At 46.4% G+C, this 23,391-nt stretch overlaps 12 protein-coding genes across 12 annotated transcripts; 6 read left to right on the top strand and 6 right to left on the bottom strand.

The window, feature by feature from the left end:
* Positions 1-310: 310 nt before the first annotated feature.
* Positions 311-796, top strand: LHYA1_G007673 (putative transporter; the record flags this gene model as incomplete). Its single annotated transcript, XM_031152602.1, has 3 exons — positions 311-389; positions 442-542; positions 563-796. Coding segments are annotated over 3 exons (414 nt in total), but the record flags the coding sequence as incomplete, so codon positions are not given.
* Positions 797-801: 5 nt separating this feature from the next.
* LHYA1_G007672 (putative transporter) lies at positions 802-1,685 on the top strand (the record flags this gene model as incomplete). The annotated part of the gene is made up of 4 exons (XM_031152601.1): positions 802-869; positions 927-990; positions 1,038-1,310; positions 1,383-1,685. 4 exons carry the CDS (start codon positions 802-804, stop codon positions 1,683-1,685), a joined length of 708 nt encoding a protein of 235 aa, XP_031001478.1.
* A 1,717-nt stretch (positions 1,686-3,402) lies between these two features.
* LHYA1_G007671 (putative MFS-type transporter protein) lies at positions 3,403-5,916 on the bottom strand (the record flags this gene model as incomplete). Its single annotated transcript, XM_031152600.1, has 8 exons — positions 3,403-3,617; positions 3,674-4,460; positions 4,540-4,561; positions 4,624-4,651; positions 4,816-4,899; positions 4,946-5,227; positions 5,377-5,465; positions 5,513-5,916. 8 exons carry the CDS (start codon positions 5,914-5,916, stop codon positions 3,403-3,405), a joined length of 1,911 nt encoding a protein of 636 aa, XP_031001481.1.
* Positions 5,917-6,415: 499 nt separating this feature from the next.
* Positions 6,416-8,415, top strand: HDNO (6-hydroxy-D-nicotine oxidase; the record flags this gene model as incomplete). Its single annotated transcript, XM_031152599.1, has 6 exons — positions 6,416-6,731; positions 6,993-7,033; positions 7,091-7,214; positions 7,263-7,384; positions 7,434-7,793; positions 8,074-8,415. 6 exons carry the CDS (start codon positions 6,416-6,418, stop codon positions 8,413-8,415), a joined length of 1,305 nt encoding a protein of 434 aa, XP_031001480.1.
* A 537-nt stretch (positions 8,416-8,952) lies between these two features.
* LHYA1_G007669 (putative oxidoreductase) lies at positions 8,953-9,898 on the top strand (the record flags this gene model as incomplete). The annotated part of the gene is made up of 3 exons (XM_031152598.1): positions 8,953-9,229; positions 9,286-9,473; positions 9,599-9,898. 3 exons carry the CDS (start codon positions 8,953-8,955, stop codon positions 9,896-9,898), a joined length of 765 nt encoding a protein of 254 aa, XP_031001492.1.
* Positions 9,899-10,014: 116 nt separating this feature from the next.
* OpS4_0 (FAD-dependent monooxygenase) lies at positions 10,015-12,619 on the bottom strand (the record flags this gene model as incomplete). The annotated part of the gene is made up of 9 exons (XM_031152597.1): positions 10,015-10,535; positions 10,592-10,816; positions 10,890-10,978; positions 11,035-11,137; positions 11,199-12,039; positions 12,111-12,185; positions 12,236-12,349; positions 12,415-12,462; positions 12,518-12,619. The coding sequence occupies 9 exons, from the start codon at positions 12,617-12,619 to the stop codon at positions 10,015-10,017; spliced, it is 2,118 nt and encodes a 705-aa protein (XP_031001493.1).
* A 701-nt stretch (positions 12,620-13,320) lies between these two features.
* hisD1_0 (Histidinol dehydrogenase) lies at positions 13,321-14,755 on the bottom strand (the record flags this gene model as incomplete). Its single annotated transcript, XM_031152596.1, has 3 exons — positions 13,321-13,584; positions 13,640-14,345; positions 14,397-14,755. The coding sequence occupies 3 exons, from the start codon at positions 14,753-14,755 to the stop codon at positions 13,321-13,323; spliced, it is 1,329 nt and encodes a 442-aa protein (XP_031001490.1).
* Positions 14,756-15,474: 719 nt separating this feature from the next.
* LHYA1_G007666 (uncharacterized protein) lies at positions 15,475-16,338 on the top strand (the record flags this gene model as incomplete). The annotated part of the gene is made up of 2 exons (XM_031152595.1): positions 15,475-15,646; positions 15,881-16,338. The coding sequence occupies 2 exons, from the start codon at positions 15,475-15,477 to the stop codon at positions 16,336-16,338; spliced, it is 630 nt and encodes a 209-aa protein (XP_031001491.1).
* Positions 16,339-17,644: 1,306 nt separating this feature from the next.
* LHYA1_G007665 (uncharacterized protein) lies at positions 17,645-20,415 on the top strand (the record flags this gene model as incomplete). Its single annotated transcript, XM_031152594.1, has 4 exons — positions 17,645-17,915; positions 17,980-18,962; positions 19,011-19,547; positions 19,663-20,415. 4 exons carry the CDS (start codon positions 17,645-17,647, stop codon positions 20,413-20,415), a joined length of 2,544 nt encoding a protein of 847 aa, XP_031001488.1.
* Positions 20,416-20,772: 357 nt separating this feature from the next.
* Positions 20,773-21,720, bottom strand: LHYA1_G007664 (Granaticin polyketide synthase putative ketoacyl reductase; the record flags this gene model as incomplete). The annotated part of the gene is made up of 4 exons (XM_031152593.1): positions 20,773-20,871; positions 20,895-20,975; positions 21,032-21,139; positions 21,217-21,720. 4 exons carry the CDS (start codon positions 21,718-21,720, stop codon positions 20,773-20,775), a joined length of 792 nt encoding a protein of 263 aa, XP_031001489.1.
* Positions 21,721-22,199: 479 nt separating this feature from the next.
* On the bottom strand, positions 22,200-22,523 carry LHYA1_G007663 (uncharacterized protein; the record flags this gene model as incomplete). Its single annotated transcript, XM_031152592.1, has 2 exons — positions 22,200-22,426; positions 22,487-22,523. 2 exons carry the CDS (start codon positions 22,521-22,523, stop codon positions 22,200-22,202), a joined length of 264 nt encoding a protein of 87 aa, XP_031001486.1.
* Positions 22,524-22,526: 3 nt separating this feature from the next.
* LHYA1_G007662 (uncharacterized protein) lies at positions 22,527-23,314 on the bottom strand (the record flags this gene model as incomplete). The annotated part of the gene is made up of 3 exons (XM_031152591.1): positions 22,527-22,807; positions 22,895-23,042; positions 23,090-23,314. The coding sequence occupies 3 exons, from the start codon at positions 23,312-23,314 to the stop codon at positions 22,527-22,529; spliced, it is 654 nt and encodes a 217-aa protein (XP_031001487.1).
* Positions 23,315-23,391: the final 77 nt, after the last annotated feature.

Raw genomic sequence — 23,391 nt, 5'->3', positions numbered from 1 at the left:
ATAGAAAGAATTAGTTAATATAAATTATAAAAACTTCTACTTTTATATAAGCTCTTCTAGTTAAAAGCATTCTAGTAGTAATAAATTTAAATACCTTTTTTTTAAATAATCTTTTATAATTACTTCTTATAATACTTATATAATTATTATAATAAAACTGCTATTTCTTAGAAACATAATATATTCTATATCAGCATCTTTATACTACTAGTAAATAGTAGAGATATACTATTATAAAAGACTAAATATGAATCTGATTTATGAGATAAAGATTTAGTGCTAATAACGTGCAGATATTATAATAATAGGTCAGGGACTAGTAATAAATTTCGCCGGCTTGGTTGCATGTCGATTTCTTATCGGTCTATTCGAAGCAGGACTCTTTCCAGGTAACAGTTCCATGGTTAGATTCTTTCCGTAGTACTGAAAATGAGCTTGTAGGCTGTATATATCTTATATCCATGTACTACGAGCGCTACCAGTTGCAATGGAGACTTATCATGTTCTTCTCTGCTAGTATCATAGCCGGGGGCTTAGGTGGCGTAAGTCCATCTCCCGGTAGACCTTCAATCTTACTCAAGCGCGGAACAACTTCTTGCCTACGGAATTGCAAACATGGGTGGTATTGCGGGATACGAAGCCTGGCGCTAGATCTTCATCATCGAGGGACTGGCCACTACTGTCATCGGTGGTCTTTCCAAATTCTGGATTGTTGACTGGCCTGAGACAGCAAAGTTCCTTACAAATGAAGAGCGTGCGCTGCTTGTCCAACGGCTTTCCTTGGATTCTGGCTTAGCCGAGATGGACAGACTTGATAAGCGTGCTGCAAGACGAGTCTTCCTGGACTGGAAGATCTACTGCGGAACTCTGTGAGTTTTGTTTTCTTTCTCCGGTAAGTTACATAGGCGTAATATTAATGTGATTAGGATGTACATGGGTGTTGTGACCACGGGATACTCAACAAGTTTCTTCATCCCTACGATCTTGGAGGTAAGAATTTGTGTTCTGCTTCCTATCTTTACTGATAGCTGCATTAGCAAATGGGCTATACCTCAGCCATGTCTCAGATCCTTACTATCCCGATATTTGCCTGTGCCACCATCGTCGCTATCGGAACTGCGTTCGCCACCGACAAGCTCCGTCACCGGTTCTCGTTCATCATCTTAGGTGTTGTAGTCGGCTCAACTGGATACGCTATGATGCTTAACATGGGCTCCGTGTCAGTCGGTGTTCGATATCTAGCCTGTTTTCTCATCACCACTGGTGGCTACATTTCGCAACCCATTACACTAGCATGGCTTTCTAACCAGGTATGTACTTGCAATTTATGCAGCTTTTCGGCCATCTCAAATAGCACCAATACTGAAGTGACTTCCCTGTAGATGGGCGGCCATTACAAGCGCTCCATGGCAGCAGCGATCCAGATCGGAGTCGGAAACTATGGCGGTATCGTAGCGAGTAACATTTTCCTTAGCATGGAGGCACCGACCTATAAAACTGGATTTGGATCCGCTCTGGCGTTCCTAATAGTTCTTTGCGGGGGTATGGCAATTGTCATGTTCTTTGGCCTCAAGGCCGAGAACAACAAGCGGGACCGTGGGGGGCGTGATTATAGGCATGCGGAGGAGGTTGTTGATTTGGGCAATATGGGTGATGATCACCCTGACTTTAGATTCACTACCTAGAGGAAGAGTGACACACTAGAGCCAGAAAAGACGCGTCTGTAGTGGTCGGGGAGCTTGTCCTTCTACTGTGGATTTGAAACTATGCGATATATGACTATTGGAATCTTCTTTGATATACCATTCGCTTGTGTGTCTGTTCTGTATAGAACCATGAACCAGCTCAGAAGCCACCTTTCGCTTCTTGGCGTAAATTCAAAGACCCCGTTGCAATTTTCGCGTCATATTGCCAGATTTGGAACCTGAAGACCCGGTTCTCATCCTCTTCCTGTATTTCACCAAATCAGTTTTGAAGCCTCGGACAGGGGTTAACGCAGCCAAGGTAGTGTGTCACTTAACGCTCACTGTATCTTGTCCACAACCGATCAAAACTGAAAGGAATCCCTTCCTTCATTTCCTTACTTAATCTTCCATCTTCCTAGAAATATGGGTCTTCCACTACGTACATCCAACCTGTGGCTCCAACCACTCCTGCCTATGAAGCACAACCTCCTCCGCAGCTGGAGCTGGATTCCTGGGAAAGATGCCGAGCTTTAGGGTTGTTTTTCCCGCATAGAGGGGTGTCATGGACTAGATAGGAGTATTGCATCCTCAGTTATTAGCAGCAATCTATGACTTAACTTACGCGGTTATATGTAGTATAGTATATAGTATAAACCCTTACCATGAGACAGAGGGAGAGAGTGAAGATTGGGCAGGACCAGACTTACTTCCCACAAGTCCTACAAAAGAACCACGAGACGGGGGTTCCGCTTCGGGTATCGAAGTCTTTGTATTCGCCGAGATTCTTCTCCCCACCAATAGATACTTTCTCGCTTTCAATAACAAGTTTAACTCCTATACTAGCCGTCATACATTTCTTATCAGCAAAGTGTTTTTGTTCCATTCCGTTCCGTCAGATCACAAACAAAGAAATACTAAAAGAAGATATATTATGATTGATCATTGGGGAGATATAATGTAAAGTACCTGAGCTAGTCTTCCTGCAGTTCTGACAATGGCATATAGAACTGCGGGGTGCGGAGAAGAGATCGGTGTCGTTGACTGTCACCTTGATGGTTTTGCAGTTACACGTTCCTTCAATTTTCTTGGCGATGCGATGACGATTGCAACTTTTTTGGATATCATTATAATACTGAAAATGTCAACTTTTAATCAAGGGGGGAAATCACGGCTAGTCACCCCACATCGGCAGGGAAGGGGGGAAAAACGGATCTTGTTAGAGGAAATGGTTAAGCCGATCGTTGGTGTCGGGTTTTCGGATATAAAATTAGGACTACTGGATTCTTTTCTATTCGCGATTCTTTCTAGGAAGGGAATGCCGCTTATAGTGTGAGCGTTCAACAATCTTCCTGAGGTATAGGAAAAACCCGCTCTTGCTCAATGGTTGCTGAGTTTAATTGCTTGCTGATATTTAGGGGGGAAGAGCAGAGCGGGCTAGCGATCCTCTCGTAAGATGAGTTACATTTCCTTCTTTTGATAGATGGAACAAATATTTTCAAATTGTTATTAACTAATAATTTCTTTTTTCGCGGAAAAGAGCATTTTGCTCATGGCAAGTAGCTGAGGGGATTGAGTAATGATATATGATCCTCATAAAGCAAGAAGGACAATCGAATAACTGGTCAGATAATCGATGATTGACCCCAAATTTACGATAGAAGCCTGCTGCGTGATCCTCACGGCCTAATATCAATAAGAGAAGTCAGTAAATGAGCAACTATTCTCCAACCTCTCGATCTTCATCCCAATGAACGAATTGCGTTACACGCCATTGCCACGTAGCATGTCTGATCCGCTTGCCCCAGATATAGAGCGGTATCCAAAAAATCAAAATGCCGGCAGAGATACCAGCCATTGCGCCATAAGCATTCAGGTAACCAGACTGCTCAATCCAGGGGTTCGTGTAAAAAGAGAGGAGGAAACCAAATGCAGCTATATGAACGTAAGCCACATTTCCATAGGAAGCAACTCGGTGCTGGAGCACCTACATTTGAATCCCATCGTAGTAAGCGTAACCTCACCAGCAATAGGCCGATAACCATCGATGACATACACAAGCGCAACATTAGTAGCTTGCACGATTGAGAAGTTGAGCAGTGCAAGCCCTATTGTCGGACATATCCAATGCAAATTGTATTGGATGCCGACCCCGTACAGGATTAGGGCTAGCGGTGTGGTGACGAGACTAATCATGATCGCCGGCAACCTCATCTCGGGCTCTCTAACGCCTCCGTTCCTCCTGGTGAAGAAATCTGCGACGATATCACTCAAATGACCACCGGCTAGGATACCGATTGCGGCACCGATTATTGCAGCGAAGAAGCAGAGACCCGTTTGGTATGGTTTGAATTGGTACGCTGTTGAGTAGGCACTGGCAACGTTGGAAGTTACGGCGACGATGAAGCCGATGGTCACAGATTGGACGAGGGCACACCATAGGATTGGTGGGAGGAGTATCAGTGCAAACGGTCGGATGAATAGTTTCCAGAAGCTTTCTTCGGTGTATGTGCCCGAGAAGATTTTGAGCCTCTGTGCGTAACTCTTCTTCTTTGGAATGGAGCCTGGAGCGGCCTCAACGTGAGCTCCGGTGTTGATTTTTTCGTCTGATGGTGTATCGATAGGTTGGCCAGCTGCTTGGTCCTCAACTACAGTGGTTGGATGCCCGTGAGGATCGAGCTCAATATTTCGTTTATAACTTGTTTCTGGGAATGTCAAATATGCGAGGAGTAGTGTGGCTCCGACCAGGGCAATGGCAACGTAGTAAATAACTCTCCACTGTAATCATCAGTATTTCAATGCTTTGCCTCCAACTTGCTCTGAAATAATAGCCCAAAGAAAAGTCGAATATTCTTACATGGTGCTTGATTGTAATTAACCTAGCCAATATTAGTCAGAGGGCACCACAAGGTTTCAGAGACATGAAGATGGCACTATTTACCCAGCAATTATGATTCCACCAGACACTCCTATCAACCTCGGAGTCAGCATTGCCTAATTGATAATTTTGCGGTTTGGAGGAAGGTTCTATGGGTGTTGGGAAAGTGGTTCATGAATAATCAAGAGTTGTCGACTTCTGATGCCACTTCGAACGCGTCTCAAGTAGGAGGTACTTCTTTAGAAGGTTACTAACCGGAGACCAAAGATGCACTGTAAAGGGCCATGATCGCACCACGCTCGTGTAGAAAGAATATATCAGCGATTGACAGCGGAGCCACTTTAATCAATCAGTACAATCCAAGTACCTCCATAGGACAACATACTCGTTTCAGCAGCACCAGCACCAAAGCCGAGCAAAATCCTAGCAGCCAAGAAACTTCCATACGAATGTGTGCATGCCGCCCAAATAGCACAGATCAAGTAAATGGAATAGCTGATCAGATATATTGGGCGTCTTCCATACTTGTTGACAAGCGGCATCCAGATCATATTGCCAGTACCTTGGAGGAGGGATGTCGATGTGAAAAAGTAGGCCACTTTCGAGATAGCCGCGATCAAACCAATCTTCTTCCAATCTGGAAAGAAATCTTGAGCCGTCTGAACCACTTTACTTGAAGTTAGCTTCGCTATTTCCCATCGGACAAGAATTTAAAAAATAGCTCGCAGAGGTCAAATTAGTCGCTTCAAGTGCCTAGAACGGCCCCTCATCTTTCAGAACACATGGTATCGCAACAAGGCTGAGCGCTTCACTTACTAGCAATAGTTGGCCCGGCTGCCAGAAAGTTGCACATGAACATTGCTAGACATATTATAAAAGCCGTGTAATACTTGAAACCCTGACTCCTAAAATTGTGTTAGATGGGGTTTAAACTGATGGGGTACCAACTCACCAATTGAGGGGATCATTTGGATCATTTGAAGGGGTTGGGACGAGTATGATTTCGTTTGTATGCTCATGCCTGTGCCGAACTGTACCCAAAGTCTCAACCCTTTTGGCAGCAGCCGACTTGTAGCTTTCCGCATGCTCCAAATTGGCGGCCGGTGCCGTTAGTTCTGTTGCTGTATCCATCATTTGACGTCTCTTTGAAGTGCAAAGATCGGGCAAGAAGACCTCAAGTGCAGATATATATTCGCTACCCCCGTAGAGGTCAGGGAGAGTGGTCAAATGTGGGTCCGGTGACCAGCAGGAGGCTTGCCGCGTCTTACTTCCGGTGCCCTTACCTCCCTTGTAATAAACTAATAAAAGCGTTGTAGAAAATCCGGGGGCGGGACCCCCATGCAAAGTGGCCCACATCCCGAGATTTACATCGATCCATCATAATTTAGATTCGATGTCTGAACTGTCCATGCAAATAGCAAAGGAGCTAACTCTTTCAGGACGACAGAGCGTCGTGTTTGCGACTTGTTCATGGATCCGAAAAACAAAGGCCTCTTCCGGCATATGGCATGAAGTCCGGGAGGTGAAAATGGCAGGGGTAAAGGGGGGATCGTAAAGAAATGACAAATCCAAGTTGAGCTCTGACATCCGGGAAAGCCCCTTGCTTGGCTTGGGCACCCACGGTATAGCATCACGTGCGCGGCATATCCTACAATGGGTCCGTGTCTTTCGGATGCGCCTCATGCACTTTCCTTCCGAAACGCTGAAGAAGCAAAATGCTTCTGTGTTTCGTGAATCTCCACATAAGTCGCTTGCTAAGTTGCAATTATCTTCTCGTACTCGTGGACATATTTCCCCGATATCTCGGATTCAGTTAACAGTCCTTGCTTGTGCTCGTTATATTGCTATTTGCATCATGGTCTCAGCGTCGAGTGTCGTATGGCGAGAATCGCCGGATTATGAACAGGCTCGGATTGGACGTGTTTTTAACAATAGACGGCCTGAACGGTACCCTCGTGGCGTTGTACAACCGACCACGGCGGAAGAAGTGGCAGATGCTGTGAAGCTGGCAAATCAATTGGGATTGAGAGTGTCAGTTCGTTCGGGAGGTCACAGCTGGGCAGCATGGAGTGTGAGAGACGACGCGTTGCTTATTGATTTGGGAGAATTAAAGTGTCTTGAACTGAATGAAGCGCCTGGGATATTGAAAGCTTCGCCAAGTACTACGGGCTGTGTGCTCAATGAGTATTTGGGCAAAAGGGGAAAGATGTTTGCAGGTAAGTTACCTTGTCGTCTGCCTACTCTCTAGATGTAGTTTGAGAGTTCACTGCTCCGAAACTTTTGTCTCTACTCCAACGGAATGATATTCCAATCCATATATGTATTTAACAGGCATGACTGACTTCGAGATCTTGAAGGGGGCCACTGCCCGGATGTCGGTTTGGGTATTGATCCTTCATAAGCATAAAATGAACTTATTAACAATACGAAAGGTGGTTTCTTGCTTCAAGGTGGAATGGGCTGGAATTGCAAAGTATGTGTTCCTTTCTCGTGCGGATGTATTTCTTGCTAATAGTAATACGTGCATTAGAATTGGGGATGGGCCTGCGAAAAAGTGCTGGCTGTTGAGGTAGTGACAGCGGATGGAGATATACTTTTATGTTCTAAAGACCAGAATTGCGATCTATTCTGGGCAGCAAGGGGAGCTGGACCTGGTACGTTGAATTCTTGTCTGAAAATACCTTTGCTTATACAAATTCTAGGCTTCCCTGCAATTGTCACTGCCTTTCATCTCAAGGTCCGAAACAGTTTTTCGAACGTTATGAAATCAACTTTCATCTGGCCCTTGGAGCAATATAAAACTGTCCTAGATTGGACTATAGATGTAAGTACTGCCAGCTTCTATTACTTACCTCGGCATTAAGACGCCCTAGATAGCCCCAAGATGTGATGATTCAGTCGAAGTTGTTTGTCTCAGTCTTCGCCCCGACCCGGTGAAGCAGCCAGTCATACTTGCTTGTTTTGTTGCCTTTCAAAACTCCAAGGACGACGCCATTGCCTCCTTGAAATTAGCCAATGAGACTTTTCCGCCAGGGGCAATCATGACATCAATGTGTACGCCATCGAGTCTTTCCATTGAATACGAAGCTCAGAAATTAGCGAATCCCGAAGGGCATCGTTATACTAGCGACAATGCATATATCAGGAACGACACAGATGCTGCAGAAGTTCTCCGGGATGCATTTACTACTTTACCTGAAGAAACGAAAACATTTGCCCTCTGGTACTCCATGGTAGGTCTACAATCTCCTGCGCTTACTGGAATATCCTTCGTATCTGCATAGTCTCATAATCTTCTCCTCTGTTACAACTTCTTCCGCCTATCTTTCCTGGTGTAATTACCTACGCATTGAGTTTGTATCAAGTAGTAATTTATTCTCTATTATGTGGCAGTTCCTGTATTCCACGTAATTCAAGGGAAATTATGTGGAGTGATACTATCAAGATACATAACAGATATCCCACTTAATCTACTCGCAAAAGACTCCGTGCTAACCCTTCGTTTATCTACAGAATCCATGCTCTCGCCGAGAACTTCCAGACATGGCATTATCCATGCAGTCAGACCACTATTTTGCTCTGTACACAGTATGGGAAGATGAGAAGGATGATGAAAGGTGCACATCTTGGGTGAAAAGCGTCATGAAAGACGTGGAGAAGCATTCCGTGGGAGCATACCTTGGAGACTCGGACTTCCAGATTCGGAGAACGAGATTTTGGGAGGACACTAAAGCCGAAAAGCTTATGCAGCTGAGGCAAAAATGGGACCCTCGAGGCACAGTCTGTGGATTTCTCGATCAAGGAGACAAATCCGGGGTCAATGGATTGGAAAACAAGCATGAGTGGCGCACCTAGAGATCTTTGTGTGAATGCCGAAAGAACAGCATGATGGCTAGTCTTTTACCTTACGACACGGATGTTTGCTGGTCTTTTAGATTGCATATTATAGAATCTTGAAATGCCGAGTTTTGATTACGTCGTGTAAAGCGGGCTCTTTCCCTTTGAGACCATGTCCTTTGCTAGTTTGTTTCTCTTTCCTGATTACGCTTCACTGAATCTCGGGACCCCACCCCCGCATTTTCTATAACTAGAGCCCCTGGTCTCCCGAGTGGGTGAGGTGACCCCGCATTCCCCACGTCCTGTTTCATACCTACTAGACACAAAAAGCAGCCCTCCTTACCATTGATTCTTAATATCTCACTCAGCCTAACATATTATAAAACAGTGCCGCCTTTGCTGTTTACCGGGATCCCAAACCCCCCTTATCAGCCACTTTAATTCCTAATATCAGACATACTAACGGTCCGGAAGCGACAAAATCAGACGGCCACTCGAGACTGTTATCGCTTTTAGTACCTTTTTACTAGATTGATTTTTAGTATACTTCCAGACATGGAAAACTCCCTCGCCGGCAAAATTGCCATCATCAGCGGCTCAGACTCTGGGATCGGCGCGCAAATCGCACGTGAACTTTCGGATTTCGGAGCAACAGTCATTATCAACTATCCCTTCGCAGAGCAAGTCCTCATCGACCGCGCGGCGGCCGTAGTTGCCGGTTTGAAGAGTCCCGGAATTGCGGTGCAAGCAGATATTTCTACCATCACTGGGCCGCAGATACTTGTTGATGCTGCTGTGGCTGCATATGGGAGAATTGATATACTGGTCAATAGTAAGTTAGTTCCAAAATAGCCCACCCCCTGGTCTAAACGAGGTGCTTTTGCACAGATGCCGGAATAGCAGTCAATATTCCTTTCGAGGAACAGAATTTGGAACATTGGGATAGTCTGGTTAACCTTAACGGCCGTGGGACTTTTCTCCTTACGCAGGCTGCGCTTCCGCACCTGGCACCGAAGTCCCGGATTGTCAATATTTGTAGCATCTCTGCTCGGGAAGCGCCAGCTTTGCAGACTATAGTAAGCAATCCTCTTCTCTTTGTTCAGCCTCTCTTGATTGTGTCTGATTGTGCTTTTGAATACTGTCCATTATTCTCAGCGCTTAGTCCTTTTGAAAAGTGCAGTAGTAAACTAACTTGTCATAGTACGCCGGGACAAAAGGCATGGTAGATGCTTTCACTCGGGTCTGGGCAAAAGAGTTGCCAGCCAAATATGGCTGTACTGTAAATGCAGTCAGTCCTGGCCCGACAGCGACGGAGGGCTTTGGTGCTGCGGGGGAAGAATTTATGAAATTGATGAAACCGGTGATGGACAAGACGCCGGTGGGGCCGAGACTTGGAGAGACGAACGAGGTGGCGTATGCTGTGCTTATGCTATGCTTGCCCAGGGCCAGCTGGATGAATGGGGTGAATGTGAATGTTTGTGGGGGGTTGTTTATGCAATGAATTGGGGTTATGATGAAGTGAAAAGAATACATGGGAAATAATAATAATAACAACAATGGCTTGTTGTGAACATCGAGGCGATTAATGCATATCAGTAAACGGTATGCAAATTGAATCTACTCTATCCTCTGAGCGGCCCTAACATCTGGCACCCCAAGTCCCTCTACCACCTTCCCGCCCATCACCTCGTACACCGGTAACTCCGCCAATCGAGAAATGATATGATGGAGCGTGGGCAGTGCCTCCCAATCCATCGGATCAAGCTTAAAACTCGCCTTGCCCGCCTTCCATATCCTCTTGGGTTGTGGCTGCAATGAATCTTCTGCGTACGGCACGAAGACAGGATACTCTGCTTCAGTCTCACCTCGTTTGGCGTACCCGACTTTGGGGATGTATCGATAGACTAAGATCCCATCATCGTCTTCACCACTGATACTTCCTTTGTCGGCAGCCGGATCGCTGTCCTCAAGCCCTTCCAATACGAAATTGCCCCATACCGCGCCTTCCCAGCCAGTGTTGATTCGGTAGGACTTTTCTCGGCGGTGTATGTCGACGGAGGTGTACAGTTTAGGCATTCCTAGTTCCTCTCGACCGGACACTATGGGATCGGTCAAGTTTTCAAAGAGGAGTGGCATATCTGTTGGAATGCATAAGGAATTTTGAACTTTACTTGGAATAGGGATTGGAGCTCACAAGTGCCACTAATGATGTCGCCATTCTTCTTCACGTACTCTACGCCATGGATGTAGAGACCGATGTGCTTGTACCCCGAGCCTCCCAACCAGTCCATTTTATTGAGAGTAGTTTGAGAAAAGGAGGCGTAGGCTACTGTCCCTGGGGACTTGAACCTGTAAGATGTGCTGTTTGGCGGAAACAGATTCTGAAGCAAGGTTCGAGAGGTCTTGAATTTTATGGACGCTTGGAAACATGATAAGTGAATGCTTTGTCTTGAATATTTGGAACGAAAAAGAGTTAATGAAGAGATGCTTACCGGTTGTGAAAGTAGATTCGCTCGACTCTCGTGCTTTTCCTGAGAAATTCTGGCGGGGCCCAGGCATGGGTCCAAAAGCAATTGGCATTCTTTTTCATACGTTAACAAGTGATCGAAGTAGACCCCTTACAATTGAATGCCTTACCTCCAGTAAATTGAGGGGTTCCTTGCCCACGTCCATTTACGCAGATCTTGTGTAGAATTATCCCACTCATCATGGCCGAAATTGTAATTGGTGTGAGCTTGCACTAAAGAATTCGATCAGCTCTCATCATGTAATTCGTTGTATGGAGAGGAGGGGGAACAAACTGTCAAGTTCTATATTGCTCTTCAGATCCATTCCTGCGACTCGTGAGAATTCTTGGATACTGTTAGCACGCTTCATCCTGATCCTCTCGTACAGCTGCAGGCGCTCTTTGATCTCTTCCCGCGGAGTATCCCTTGGCAACACAACAGCCAGACTTGCTGCATCTTCGATTGCACATCCAGCTCCCTGACCCTGGTGTGGTAAGAAGGGATGGGCTGCATCACCGAGTAATGCTAAGTGCCCATCTACCCATGTTGGGAGGACATCCATATCAAGCAATTTCCAGACTTTCAAAGTCTCAGCATCAGCTTTCTTGAGAAGGACCAGGACTGCTGGGTCAAACTCTTTGTATACTTCGAGCATCTTCTCGTGATTTCCTTGATTGTTCCAAGTATCAGACCCGGCTGAACTTTCGCTGTCTGGATGGATGCAGACAAAATTGAGAAGTTCGTTGTTTGTGGTGGGGTAGACGACAATTCTTCGATCCGAAGCGTACCAAATAAGTAGTTCGCCATCTTCCTGAGCAAACTTGCTTGTCATAGGGTCGTCTTGGACGGACTTTCTAGTGATCAGGAAACGGAAAGCGCTCTTTCCCGATCCATAGGGTTGGAAACGATCTTTAAAAATTACTTTCCGGCTAATAGAGTGTACTCCGTCTGCCCCGATAACCAGATCGCCCTTGATGGCTTCGCCATTCTCGAGAATGACAGTGGAGGTTATGGCATCTACATTGACTACTCTACTACCTTTACGCAGTTGAGCAGGTACTCCTTTGCCGTTGGGAGTTGTCGCTGCATCTTTCAATTGTGTGCCGAGGGCAACGCGGTGGCCTAGCAGCCACGGCTGAATTGGTCAGTACGTGAATTAGTGTGGCATTGAAAAACATGAAGATGTTCAAATCCAAAGTAACTTACGTGCTGCCATAACTTGTTTGGCTCAACAAGATTGAGACTTTTTTTCACTACACTCTCTGCTGTGTATTCAGTGATCTATCGCGGCGGTCAGGACCCAGTTGAAATCGCCTGCTTTTATCACTCACAATCCGCATAGGGTTTGCACCGAATTCTTCAGCATAAATTCCCAAACGCCTCAAGATTCCATTGGCATTTGGAGCGAGATGGATCGCAGCACCCACCTCGCTTCCGAACCGAGACTGTTCAAAGAGCTGACGGTGTATTCAGCAAAACTGATAGCCTGTGGGGAGAAGTTCATACTTACATGAACTTCGTGGCCTTGCTGTCTGAGTGCAATGGCTACGGTCAAACCCTTGATGTTTGTTATTTCGTGATCGATCGAGCTGTGTGATGATTGCCGGACTTACCCCAATTCCCGCACCTATGATCAATATCTTCAATCCATGTTCCCGAGTGTGTCCATTCACACCATTCAAAATTCCATTTTCATTGACCTGTGCTGTGTTCATCTTGACTGGCTGTCTGTGGGTGGCTTATTACTGATGCTATTGAACTTGAACAGTCGAATAAGTTGGAGATATACAGAGCGGAACTACACGCGCGGCACGGTGTATGGTATAGAGAGCAGCTTCAGATAGCACATCCCACCTTGACTTCCGTCCGGCATCATCATCTGCCAGCTTTGGTATTGACTAATGTTGATGTCTCCGGCCCCACCATCCACTGCGGGGTGTAATCATCCATAGTAATATCTCTCGCTACCTAGTCTTTGGTGGGGCCGAACTTTGCTTGCAGTTACACAGGATGGAGAACTACAACCTCGAGTCGAATGTTCTATGTTCCGGAAATGCTTTGCATACTTTGCATCCCGGAGAAATATCAGTGCATAGGGTTCGAGGATTAAGCATAGTATCAGAGTCTGGAAAGCGGCATGCATTCATTCACCGACAAGACGCTTCAACCATCCTGGCCATGCGATTTTGTGGACTGTCCAAAAGATGAAACATGGTCTCGTGGGAAATATATTTGGGAGTGTCAGATTCAAGGACTTTTATTTCTTAGACTTTACTTTTCAAGATGCTAGTCTTCCAGGTCTGCATGAAGGTACTACACATATTTCCGCTCCATAACACAATTTGAAAACAGGTCAAAAATAGTCTAAAAAGAATTGTCAAATTCTCGCACTTCTATATCCTTCGGTTATGATTAACTACAATCGTGAATCAGACCTCTTGCCGTCAATCCACACATGATGATCTCCCAGGAACTTGCTTGCTCTGAGGTCTCCCGAGCGGGCATGCCCTTCAAATGTTTCTGCACGGGCCGATCGTCCACAAAGCCTACCCAGATTACCACTAGCACTTTCTGAAGTGACCTCCTGGTAAGTCACAGTACGCAGATATTTGCCGACCCACAGACCGCCGGTATACCGAGCTGCTTTTCGAGTGGGAAGGACATGGTTTGTGCCAATGACCTAAGAAGAGAAAAATTATTAGCATGGGAAAGAGGAACAAGCGAGGGGTACAGACCTTGTCTCCGTATGAGACGCATGTCTTCTCGCCTAGAAACAAAGCTCCATAGTGACTCATTTTCTCAAGGGCTTCTCTTGGTCTCTGAGTGAAAATCTGGACATGTTCAAAAGCGTATTGATCCGCAAGAGCATATGCATCGTCGAGAGTAGGGACCGTGATGACTTCTCCGAAAGTTTTCCAGGATGCTGTAGCAATGTCCGCTGTGGAGAGTTTAGAGTGTTCGAGTAATTGATTGACATGCCTGATAGCTTCCGTGCCAACGTTTTCAGAAGTCGTAATTAGGACAGCTGGAGTATCTGGACCATGCTCAGCTTGGGATATGAGATCTGTTGCAATTGTAAAAGGATCGGCGTGCTCATCCGCTACGATGAGGATTTCAGTTGGGCCTGCGAAAAGATCGATCCCAACTTCTCCGAAGAGCTGTCGCTTAGCATCTGCAACGAAAGCATTTCCTGGACCGGCTATGAAATCGACCTTCTGAATAGATTCTGTTCCTACTGCCATAGCGGCGACGGCTTGAACGCCGCCGAGAATGAAGATTTCATCAGCACCAGCAAAATGCATTGCTGCGACAGTGGCATTTGGGACCTTCCCAGAAATCGGAGGAGTGCAACCTATCACATTTAACACTCCTGCTACTTTAGCAGTAAGGATAGTCATGTGTGCAGAAGCAAGGAGAGGATATCGACCACCTGGGATATATCTGGGAATAAGCATTTAGTAGGTTGAGTGTACGATGCGCCAAATGACTTACGCGCCAACGGAGCTGATTGGAACATTTTTCTGGCCAAGATGAACACCAGGTTGGATCTCAAGCTCGAAATCATGAAGGGAATTACGTTGTGCAAGGGCAAAAGCTCGGACATTCGATTGGACTTCCTTGATGTCCTTCAAAGTCTGTTCTGGGACTGCCGAGATGGCATTTTCAATGTCTGCTTTGGACAACTTGAAAGAGATCGGTGACCAATTGTCAAACTTCTGGGAATAGCGTCGAACGGCGGAATCGCCTTCAGATCTGATAGACTCAATGACACTTTTTACTGTTGCCGAGACCGATTCTTGAGGTGAGGCGCTATTAACATGAACAGCCTTTGATTTGAGCCAGTGAGCCATTGTAAGATAGTAAAGCAGTTTAATTAATGTACAAATATCGATATGAAATAGAGAGTGTTATGTTATGTTATGTTGAGCTATACTCATACGCCCCAGAAACGTACTCCATCGGCCCCACCTTGAAAACACATCTCACACCCCGACAAGCATCAGAGATGCTCTTTAAAACCGAGTGCCTTCAGCGTAAATACAGCGCCAATTGGCCTATGAGATAACATGCAGTAGGTAGTGATAGTGCCCCACTTCGACGGAACATTAGGTAAGTGTACAAGAGGGCAATAGAAAGGTTCCGATATTGGAAATGTTTTCTTGACCAAGAGATCTGAATGGTTGAAACCAGTATAACAGTCCAACCAACACTGAATCACTCTAAAACGGTGCTTGTCGATTGAGAATCTATAAGTCTTGGCTAGATTGGTATAGTATATGAACAGACAGTGGATATATTAATAGTGACATGACAGAATTGGAAATTCAGCGCCCGCGAGTCCACAGTCAGGGAAATTCGACGATAACATTCCTACCGCAAGTTTTGGTATCAACCTCTAGTTTTACTGTCATGTCGTGTAAGTAAGTTTGAATTGTTATGTTGCTGTCGAAAGCGTTGACTCGCTGTTGAGGGAAGACGCGACTGAGGCGAGCGAGATTTTCTAGTGGTGGTCGCGTCAAAAGCATCATCTACACCTCATGCGCCCCTGATACCTGCCTAGGTACCCCAAATGGGCAGACCTGCCACCAGCGCAATCGGAGCATTCTCATCCCCCTCTACAAGTGTTACTGCTACATGCGGACACAATGCGGGGCCGAGCTGCCCACCCGGAAGGAAGCAGAAGAAGAAGAGGCAGGTGGTGGCCTTCGACTTCTTTAGTACACCATTATATATCTACCTAGGTAAGGTAGGTATGCCGCACAGCTTCTTGCTAATAACATCAATTGCTGTAGAAACCATCTCCTTCCTATACCTAGCAGTGTTCACCAGAACTATTATCATCGTACCTCCCATATTATCAAACCGGCGACCTCGAATCTGATCAACAATGGGAGACAACGGCCTTCCTCCAATCCATAGATTTGTGACCGATCATAATGATCAAGGCAAAGCAATCTTTTCAAACCATGTGGCAGAGCCGTTGATTTGGCAAACGCTTCCAGATGGAGCCCGATTCTCCCTTGGCTATGCCACCAACAAATTCCCCGTCGACCTGGCTGCCGGCGCAGACGTTTCCACCTACCAGCACTACACACAAAACCTGCCTGGAATTACAATCCCCGGCGGCACTGTATTGAGACTCGTGGATATGCTCCCAGGAGCCTTGTCCCCGATGCACCGTACAATTAGTCTAGATTACGGGGTGGTTCTGGAAGGCGAAGTCGAACTGGTGCTGGATTCTGGCGAGACGAGACTCTTGAAGCGCGGAGATATTGCAATACAACGAGGGACAAATCACGCGTGGAGGAATGCTAGCCAGACGGCATCTGCGAGGATGATGTATGTGCTCCAAGAAGCTGCTCCTCTCAAGGTTGGGGGGACCAAACTCGAAGAGGATTATGGTGGAATACCAGGCGTCAAGCCGTCGAAGTAGTGGCAGAATATATATTTTTGCATATCAGCCAGACTCAGATTCTTGTCTCTTTATCTGTTACTTCCTGCGATGCTGTGGAAGCCTAGGATGTGATGGCTGTTATCTCAATGCATTTACGAGCGCGGGTTGAGACACATGTCTTCCTGGACAGATGAGAGCATCTGGTCATTAATGGTTTGTTTTACAGGCCATGTAAGAGCAGTCGGTCTGGAAGGCCAGTGACCAGCATAATATTTTATGACAGCTGTTCGAAAGTTGAAGCAGTTCAAGTCGAACTTCAATCGAACTTCAATCGTTCACTGATACGACTCTTATGAAATGCCATGCTGCTCATAATATAGACTCTCCTGGTACAAGAGACCACTTAGGATTATTCTAATCTCCTATCCTCACAAGGTGATGATCTTTGACTTCATTGGGATTGCGCTGGTCGGGATGTGGTCGTCGACCTGGTGCAGCCTCCACTCGTGGAATGTGTTGGACCAATAGCCATGCCACTGATTGCTTGCTAGGCTCTCTGGAGTATACTCGTAGCACCCTAAATGTCGCACTCCGGAGTAATACAAGCCAACGGGATGAGATCCCGAGGCCGCAGGACATTTACTTCGTACCAATCTTCAAGCAGTAAGCACTGCACTGCACTATAACAGTACAGTTCTTGCAGAGCGCGTGAAATAAAGCATTACTAAGTAAACGAATCGACCTTTGGATAGTGGTACACGCGCGCCCAAGATCAGATGCCTGCAGGTCAATTACAAGGATATGACTTCAACGCGGGGTTGAGTACACGCGTACGGAACTACCGGTAGATTTGAACCTCACCAAATCTAAGCTGTGAGCTGGGCAGTCCTGCTAGACCTGGCCCAGCAATCAATCCACTTTCAGTGGACAATTGGGCAATTGTTATTACTACCCTCATTGCCATCACTACTCCAGACTCTGGTGGCTCACTGAGCCCCGGCACTAGTTTCAATCTCTCCATGGGGGACGCGATGCAGTATGAAGGACCAGAAGGACAGGAAAATTGTCAGACCCCTTATAGTACGACAGAATCTGAGGCGGGAAAGAATGCTAGCCCATTTTCCTGCAATGTGTGCAAAAGGAATTATTCCAGAGTTGACCATCTAGCAAGGCATTACCGGTCCCGTAAGTTACTTCCGACGATTTCTTGAGTACTCGAGACTCCGCGCGATCTCCACTGTAGCATTATGTAACTTACACATAATATAGATACGCGTGAGAAACCGTTTACTTGCACTACATGCAATAAATCTTTTGCCCGGGCGTAAGTGTAAATGGGAATCCTATGTCCAAGTTCAAGACTCATAATCGACACAGAGATCTTCTTAAACGTCACTCAATAAGTCACAATGACAAGACAGAAACGAAGAGGCAACACAACTCATCACACGTAGCCAGAGTTGCTCAAGCATGTCTACCTTGTGCTGGTTCAAAGCTCAAGTGTGGAAGTGAGAAACCGTGTCAACGTTGCCTCCAGAAGAATATTTCTTGCACATTTCCACCGAGCAACGAGAAGACCAAGAATCTTATCAAATCACAGATTTCTGAAATCAAAAGTAGGAATTTTGCTATTTCGACGCCAATGCGAAGGGGTTCGAGTCTCAGCTAATAGTCTTATAGATTCGCAACCAAGTTTGGACATGGAGGGTCTAGAGGGAGCACAAACATTAACGACGCTAGATTGCCACAACAGAATGTTGGATTGTGATCCTCAAACACGAAACCTTCTCAGGACCGATGCCCCAAGTGTTACATTCTCACAACCTACGGGAATGTCCCCATCTGGCGCCCTGCACGCCTCACATCATGAGGTCTCGTCCACCCCTTTGGTCGATCATGCTCTTTTATCCATAGACGAATCATCTCTTGCAGAGTTTCTTAGGGATGTGATGATGCCTGTAACCCCAAATTCCCTAGCTGGACAGCAAGGTATGGACTTTTTACCACAACACTATTCTGGGAGAGATGTCTTTAATTTTGGAATGGACTCAAGCTTGGATATGAATGATGGAGATTTTGGTTGGATTAATTCTCAGAATTGCTTAAGACAGCAGCAGTCTGTATGGAACCCACACCTTGAGGTTGAGCCTCCTATGGATCGAGAGCAGCAGACTCCAAATGTGAGCAGTGGAATGACCGCGGGGGCCGAAGCATTTCAAAAATCAGTATGGCAATGGAAACCAAACCGGACGGAGCACTCAAACGCAGAACAGGCAAATCTCTCTATTTCATACAAGGACATGCAGTGGCAATATTTAGAGGCCAGACTTGCACCTGATATTCTTGACCAGCGGATCGAGTACAATTCCCGGGATAAAATTTTAGCAATGCTCCTCAGCACTTGCGAACCAGGAAATGTTTCTAGGGTTGTCAGCTCCTTTCCGTCGGCGGATTTGTTGGACTCGCTCATGCATTTGTTCTTCAGATCGGACTTGCACTCTACAGATGCCTTTATACATCTACCTACTTTCAAACCTCAGTATCAAATGCCTGAACTGAATGGGATTGTGGTGGCTGCTGGGGCAGTCCTGTCCAGTGTTCCAACCGTTCGGAAATTGGGCTTCGCTATCCAAGAGTCAGTTCGATCAGCGCTGCGTAAGATCGTAAGATCTCAATTCTCCAACAATGATCTTATACTAATAAGCATTTAGTGCGAAACTGACAATAGTAAGACGAGAGATCTACAGCTTGTCCAGACCTACTCTTTGGAGCTTAGCATAGGATTATGGAGCGGTAACAAAAGAAAGATGGAAATTGCCGAGAGCAATTCTCAGCCGCTGGTAACGATGCTAAGGAGGTCTGGGTACTTTGGAAGAAGAGTTCCAGCGATTCCACCTGAAGCTGGTGATGACGACAAAATCCTTGATCACAAATGGCGAGCTTGGGTGGAGGCCGAATCTTTCAAGAGAGTAGCATTCCATACACTCATCCACGACGCACAGGCTTCCATCTCTCTTCTGACGCGGCCTCTTATCTCATATGCTGAGCTTTCACTGGAATTACCCTACACACTCGCTTTATGGCGCGCAAAAAATGCTCACGCATGGAGAGACGTTTACCTGTCCTTGCCCGGTATCTCTACCCGGCTCCCATCTCTGATGCACTGCGTCCATGATCTGCAGCCTTTGAGCAAAGTTCAAGATTTGATCGACCTCCGTTTCTCGACTGTCATCATTCTACATGCAATCGTAACCGACCATTTTCTTTGTTTCTCCTTGGCTTTGCGGTGTTGGGATTCCCGCAGAGCGTTTCATTTTCTCGGCCCTTGTGATTTCCCGAACAGCAAGTACTAATTCATTGTAGTGGTCTCTTGTGTCAGAGTATCGCCAGTTAGAATTCATTCTCAAAATTCAGTCTCCCGAACGCCATTGGAACGGAGCACTGATCTCAACCTCCTGGCACCAAGAGTTATGCCAACTACTTGAGCACTTCCGTATCACGGTACCGGGGGGATTGTCACAGGAGGCTGTCGTGCTTCAAGAACTCTACATGATGAATCTGCATGTCAGTTTTGAGGAACTGCAGCTGTTTGCGGGGAAAGAAGGTAATGAAGAGGCTCAGAGAGTGTATCCTCTACTAAAGCAATGGTTCGGGAACCGGAAATCACGAGAAGCTATCTTCCACGCCGGACAAGTTCTACGTGCAGCGACTTCCTTCCCCTCGTCCCAGCTCAGAGACTTCTATGCTGTGGCTCTATACCATGTCGCACTATGCGTATGGGTGTATGGAATGTGTTTGCTAGGAACCACGAGTCGTCCTAACCAGCACCTGGGGCCCGAGCACGACGAGGTCATCTGGCTTGATGGCGAAGAGACGGCGAGTTCGAGGCGCTTTATCGCGAATGCGAGAGGCATACCGATGATCCAAGGCCGCGAGCCGAACTCGGCATGTAGGTTGGATAATCCCAAGGCCATGATGGAGAGTATCATCGGCGTGATGGGTAGGAGCTGTACGAGTGGAAACCAAGGTGTTCCGCCTCTGGTTGAGAACTTGTCCCAGTTGATGAGAGACTTGGGAAATGCTTTCGAAGTTATGGGGAAATATCGCCGTGGGTAAGGAAGGGTCAGCGAAGGCACGATACTGGCAGACAAGTGATTCACGGGAGTTCATGGGGAAGGAATGGAAAATGTTCGGTTTGTCTCGGAATTCACCTGGTCTGCAAATATGGCGTTACGGTACTGTATTATAGGGCACATTTGTCCTCTGAAAGTGTGTTATTGAAGCGTATAAAAAGGCCAGGAAAGCGTTTTCGCATGGAGCCAGCCAGTTGAGGCGATCAGCCATACAGTCTTCGCCATAAAATTTAATAGACTCCAATTCTTCAAATCTAGAGCCGTATCGAGTCCTTACCACTAAATCCAAATAGAATAGATGAGGTTATCGGATTCTAACCCAACATCCAACCTGCATCAATCACAGAATTCGTTCCCGTCTGAGAGCTGCTATTCGCCAAGCAGAGTATTTGGTTGGCAACGTCCTATAGCGCATGAAATCAGCATTCTCTTCCAATAACTGTACCATTGAGGAGAACTCACCTCCACAGTAGCAGTTCTTTTAAGCACCGCCTTATTTGTCGTTATTTCAACCTTCTCGGGTGAAAACTGACGACCCCATTCCTGTTCAGGGTCAGATTGAACACTCGAGACCAAAGTTTAAATAACATAGAACTTACTGTGAGCAATAAGCCCGGGGATACAGAGTTCACCTTAATACGAGGCCCCGAGATTTTCGCTAGGCTCTTGACAAGATGGATCTGAGCAGCCTTCGTGACGGAATATGCCTACCCGTTATCTTGTCAACGTTTTGTATCCGAACCCACGTAACACAAGTGTAGGAAAGAGGGGGAAAGCAACGCACCATTGAACTTCCACTGGGAGCCACGCCCGCTAAACTAGCAGTTGTAATAAAGCTCCCCTCGCTCTCCTCCAGGTATTTCCGCGAAGCATGGAAAGCCCACAAATGACTCTTCACGTTCATATTGAAACACATATCCCAATCGCTCTCCTCGACATTATCATCCAGGTCAAAGAAATCCCGTATCTTGGTCCAGCCCTGATTAGAGACAACCAGATCCAGACGGCCCATGACTTTTATAGTTTCCTCGACGAGAGTGATCAAGGAGGAGCGTTGGGAGACATCGGCGCGGATGGCGTGGAAGCGGGGTGTTTTCTTGTCTGTGTCTGTTTCCGGGGACGGTTGCAGGGCTTGTAGTTCTGCAAGTAGTTCGTTTGCTTTTTCTGCGTTGGAGTTGTAGTTTATTACTACTCGGACCCCGCTGGCTGCCAGTGCTTTTGCGGTTGCTGCGCCGAGGCCCGCTGAGGATGCGGTTACCAGCGCTACTGAAACTCTGGAAAGCGGCATTTTGAGATGCAATGCGGGATAAGAAGTTCAAGGGATAGTATTTACTTTGTTTCTTATGACTAAGGTAGGTATGTGATATAAATATAGAGAGGAATATCCGGAGTAGCTTGCTGTCGGACCGTCCGACTGCAGAAGCCGAATATTCTACCTCCCTACATACAGTTCGGGAAAGTGGGGTTCAGGGTGAGGAGGGGTAATGTTTACACGTGATGTCGATTTCCATCTCTCCTTGGTATAAGTAGCAATGAAAGTGTTCTGGAAAGTGTTCTGGAAAGAGATCCAGATATGAGTAGTGATGGGAACCAATTTCGGACAAAAATATAGTGATATTTGCCTCGGCAAACTCCACACCAATGCTCGGGTGACCACAGCCCTCCTTAGTGGAAAGACAATCTGTACAACCAAATGCAATTCTATATAAAAAATCTTGCTGCTCACACCACAAAGGACCAGCCTGCCTGGCATTTCTTTTTTCAATCTCATACTTCACCCTCCACCCAGAACAATGGACCGGAAGACACTTCTGTGTTGAGGGCCTTGAGGTCCTGGACCGTTTCCTCGACTTGACTTTGAGGACTTCCTGCTAGGTGATACCCACCAAGAACCGCATGCAGCGGTACAGTACCTCCTAGTAAGTACACGGCATTTCTGGAAGCGTTCACGACGCCTCTATGACTGCATCCTGTGAACATGACAATACCCTTACCTGTACAACGTGATGTTAGCTCGGGATCTGGGCAGAATGGTTTACAAAGCGCCGTCATACCTTTCACATTGCACATTAGAAATCTCTCACCAGCCATCCATTAATCCTTCTCCCAGCCCTTGTTCGTATCTTGTCTGATGCCTCCCTTGAGGCCTGTCTCATGTAGTGCCGATGAGGGGATGAAGCCAGAGATAAGAAACATGTCATCGAGGACCGTATAAGCAGCAGGCTGTTTCGAAACAGTTGCGCCTACGCCTTCTATTTCAGCAAAGGTAGGATCTGCTGGGAATGAGACGGATTGTTGCCGATCATAAAGCCTCGATACTCTGGACGATCCGGATGGAGGTCGACAATGATGGGTTTGTAAATAGATTTTGTCTTCTTTGCTTCACTAATCATTTTAATGACCTTGAGCATACCACTTGATAAAGTGAGCAAAGACTAGATCCTGGCAGGACAGCCACATACCAGAATGGTCACGATGCCAGTGCGAGAGCTGGAGTACGTCCACTGATGAAATATCTGTGCCTAGTTTCTTTGCATTCCGTTCATAGGCTTCTTCCTCAGGGCCTGTACCAAACAGAACGGAATGTTTGACGCCAACTTCTGGGGCGGTCTATAACTCTATTAGCTGTGAAAGTTGTAATAGAATATTAAACATACTACAAGAACAGACAAGCCATGTGCCCCGCAACACATAGCCTCCATAGGCATGACCTTGATAGAATCTTCTCCAACCGCAAAACTCTTTGACTGGCTCATCATCATATCCGGAAAACGTCCCGAGACATCGATAGTGTTAGGAGCAATCCAAGACATAGAATCGACTTCATTGTCTATAATGACTACAGCCTCCCAGGGGTCAACTTCCACCAAAGATGAAGACATAATGAGTGCCTTCGAGCGTTACGGCCGCAGAAAACTCTAGAAATGAAGCTGGATCTCGAGGAGAGAATCAATATCAA

This window comes from Lachnellula hyalina (genome assembly GCF_007821495.1).
Source record: "Lachnellula hyalina strain CBS 185.66 chromosome Unknown contig00239, whole genome shotgun sequence".
NCBI lineage: Eukaryota > Fungi > Ascomycota > Leotiomycetes > Helotiales > Lachnaceae > Lachnellula > Lachnellula hyalina.
The sequence above is the reverse complement of the archived record's forward strand: the minus strand, read 5'-3'. Positions and strand labels throughout refer to the sequence as shown.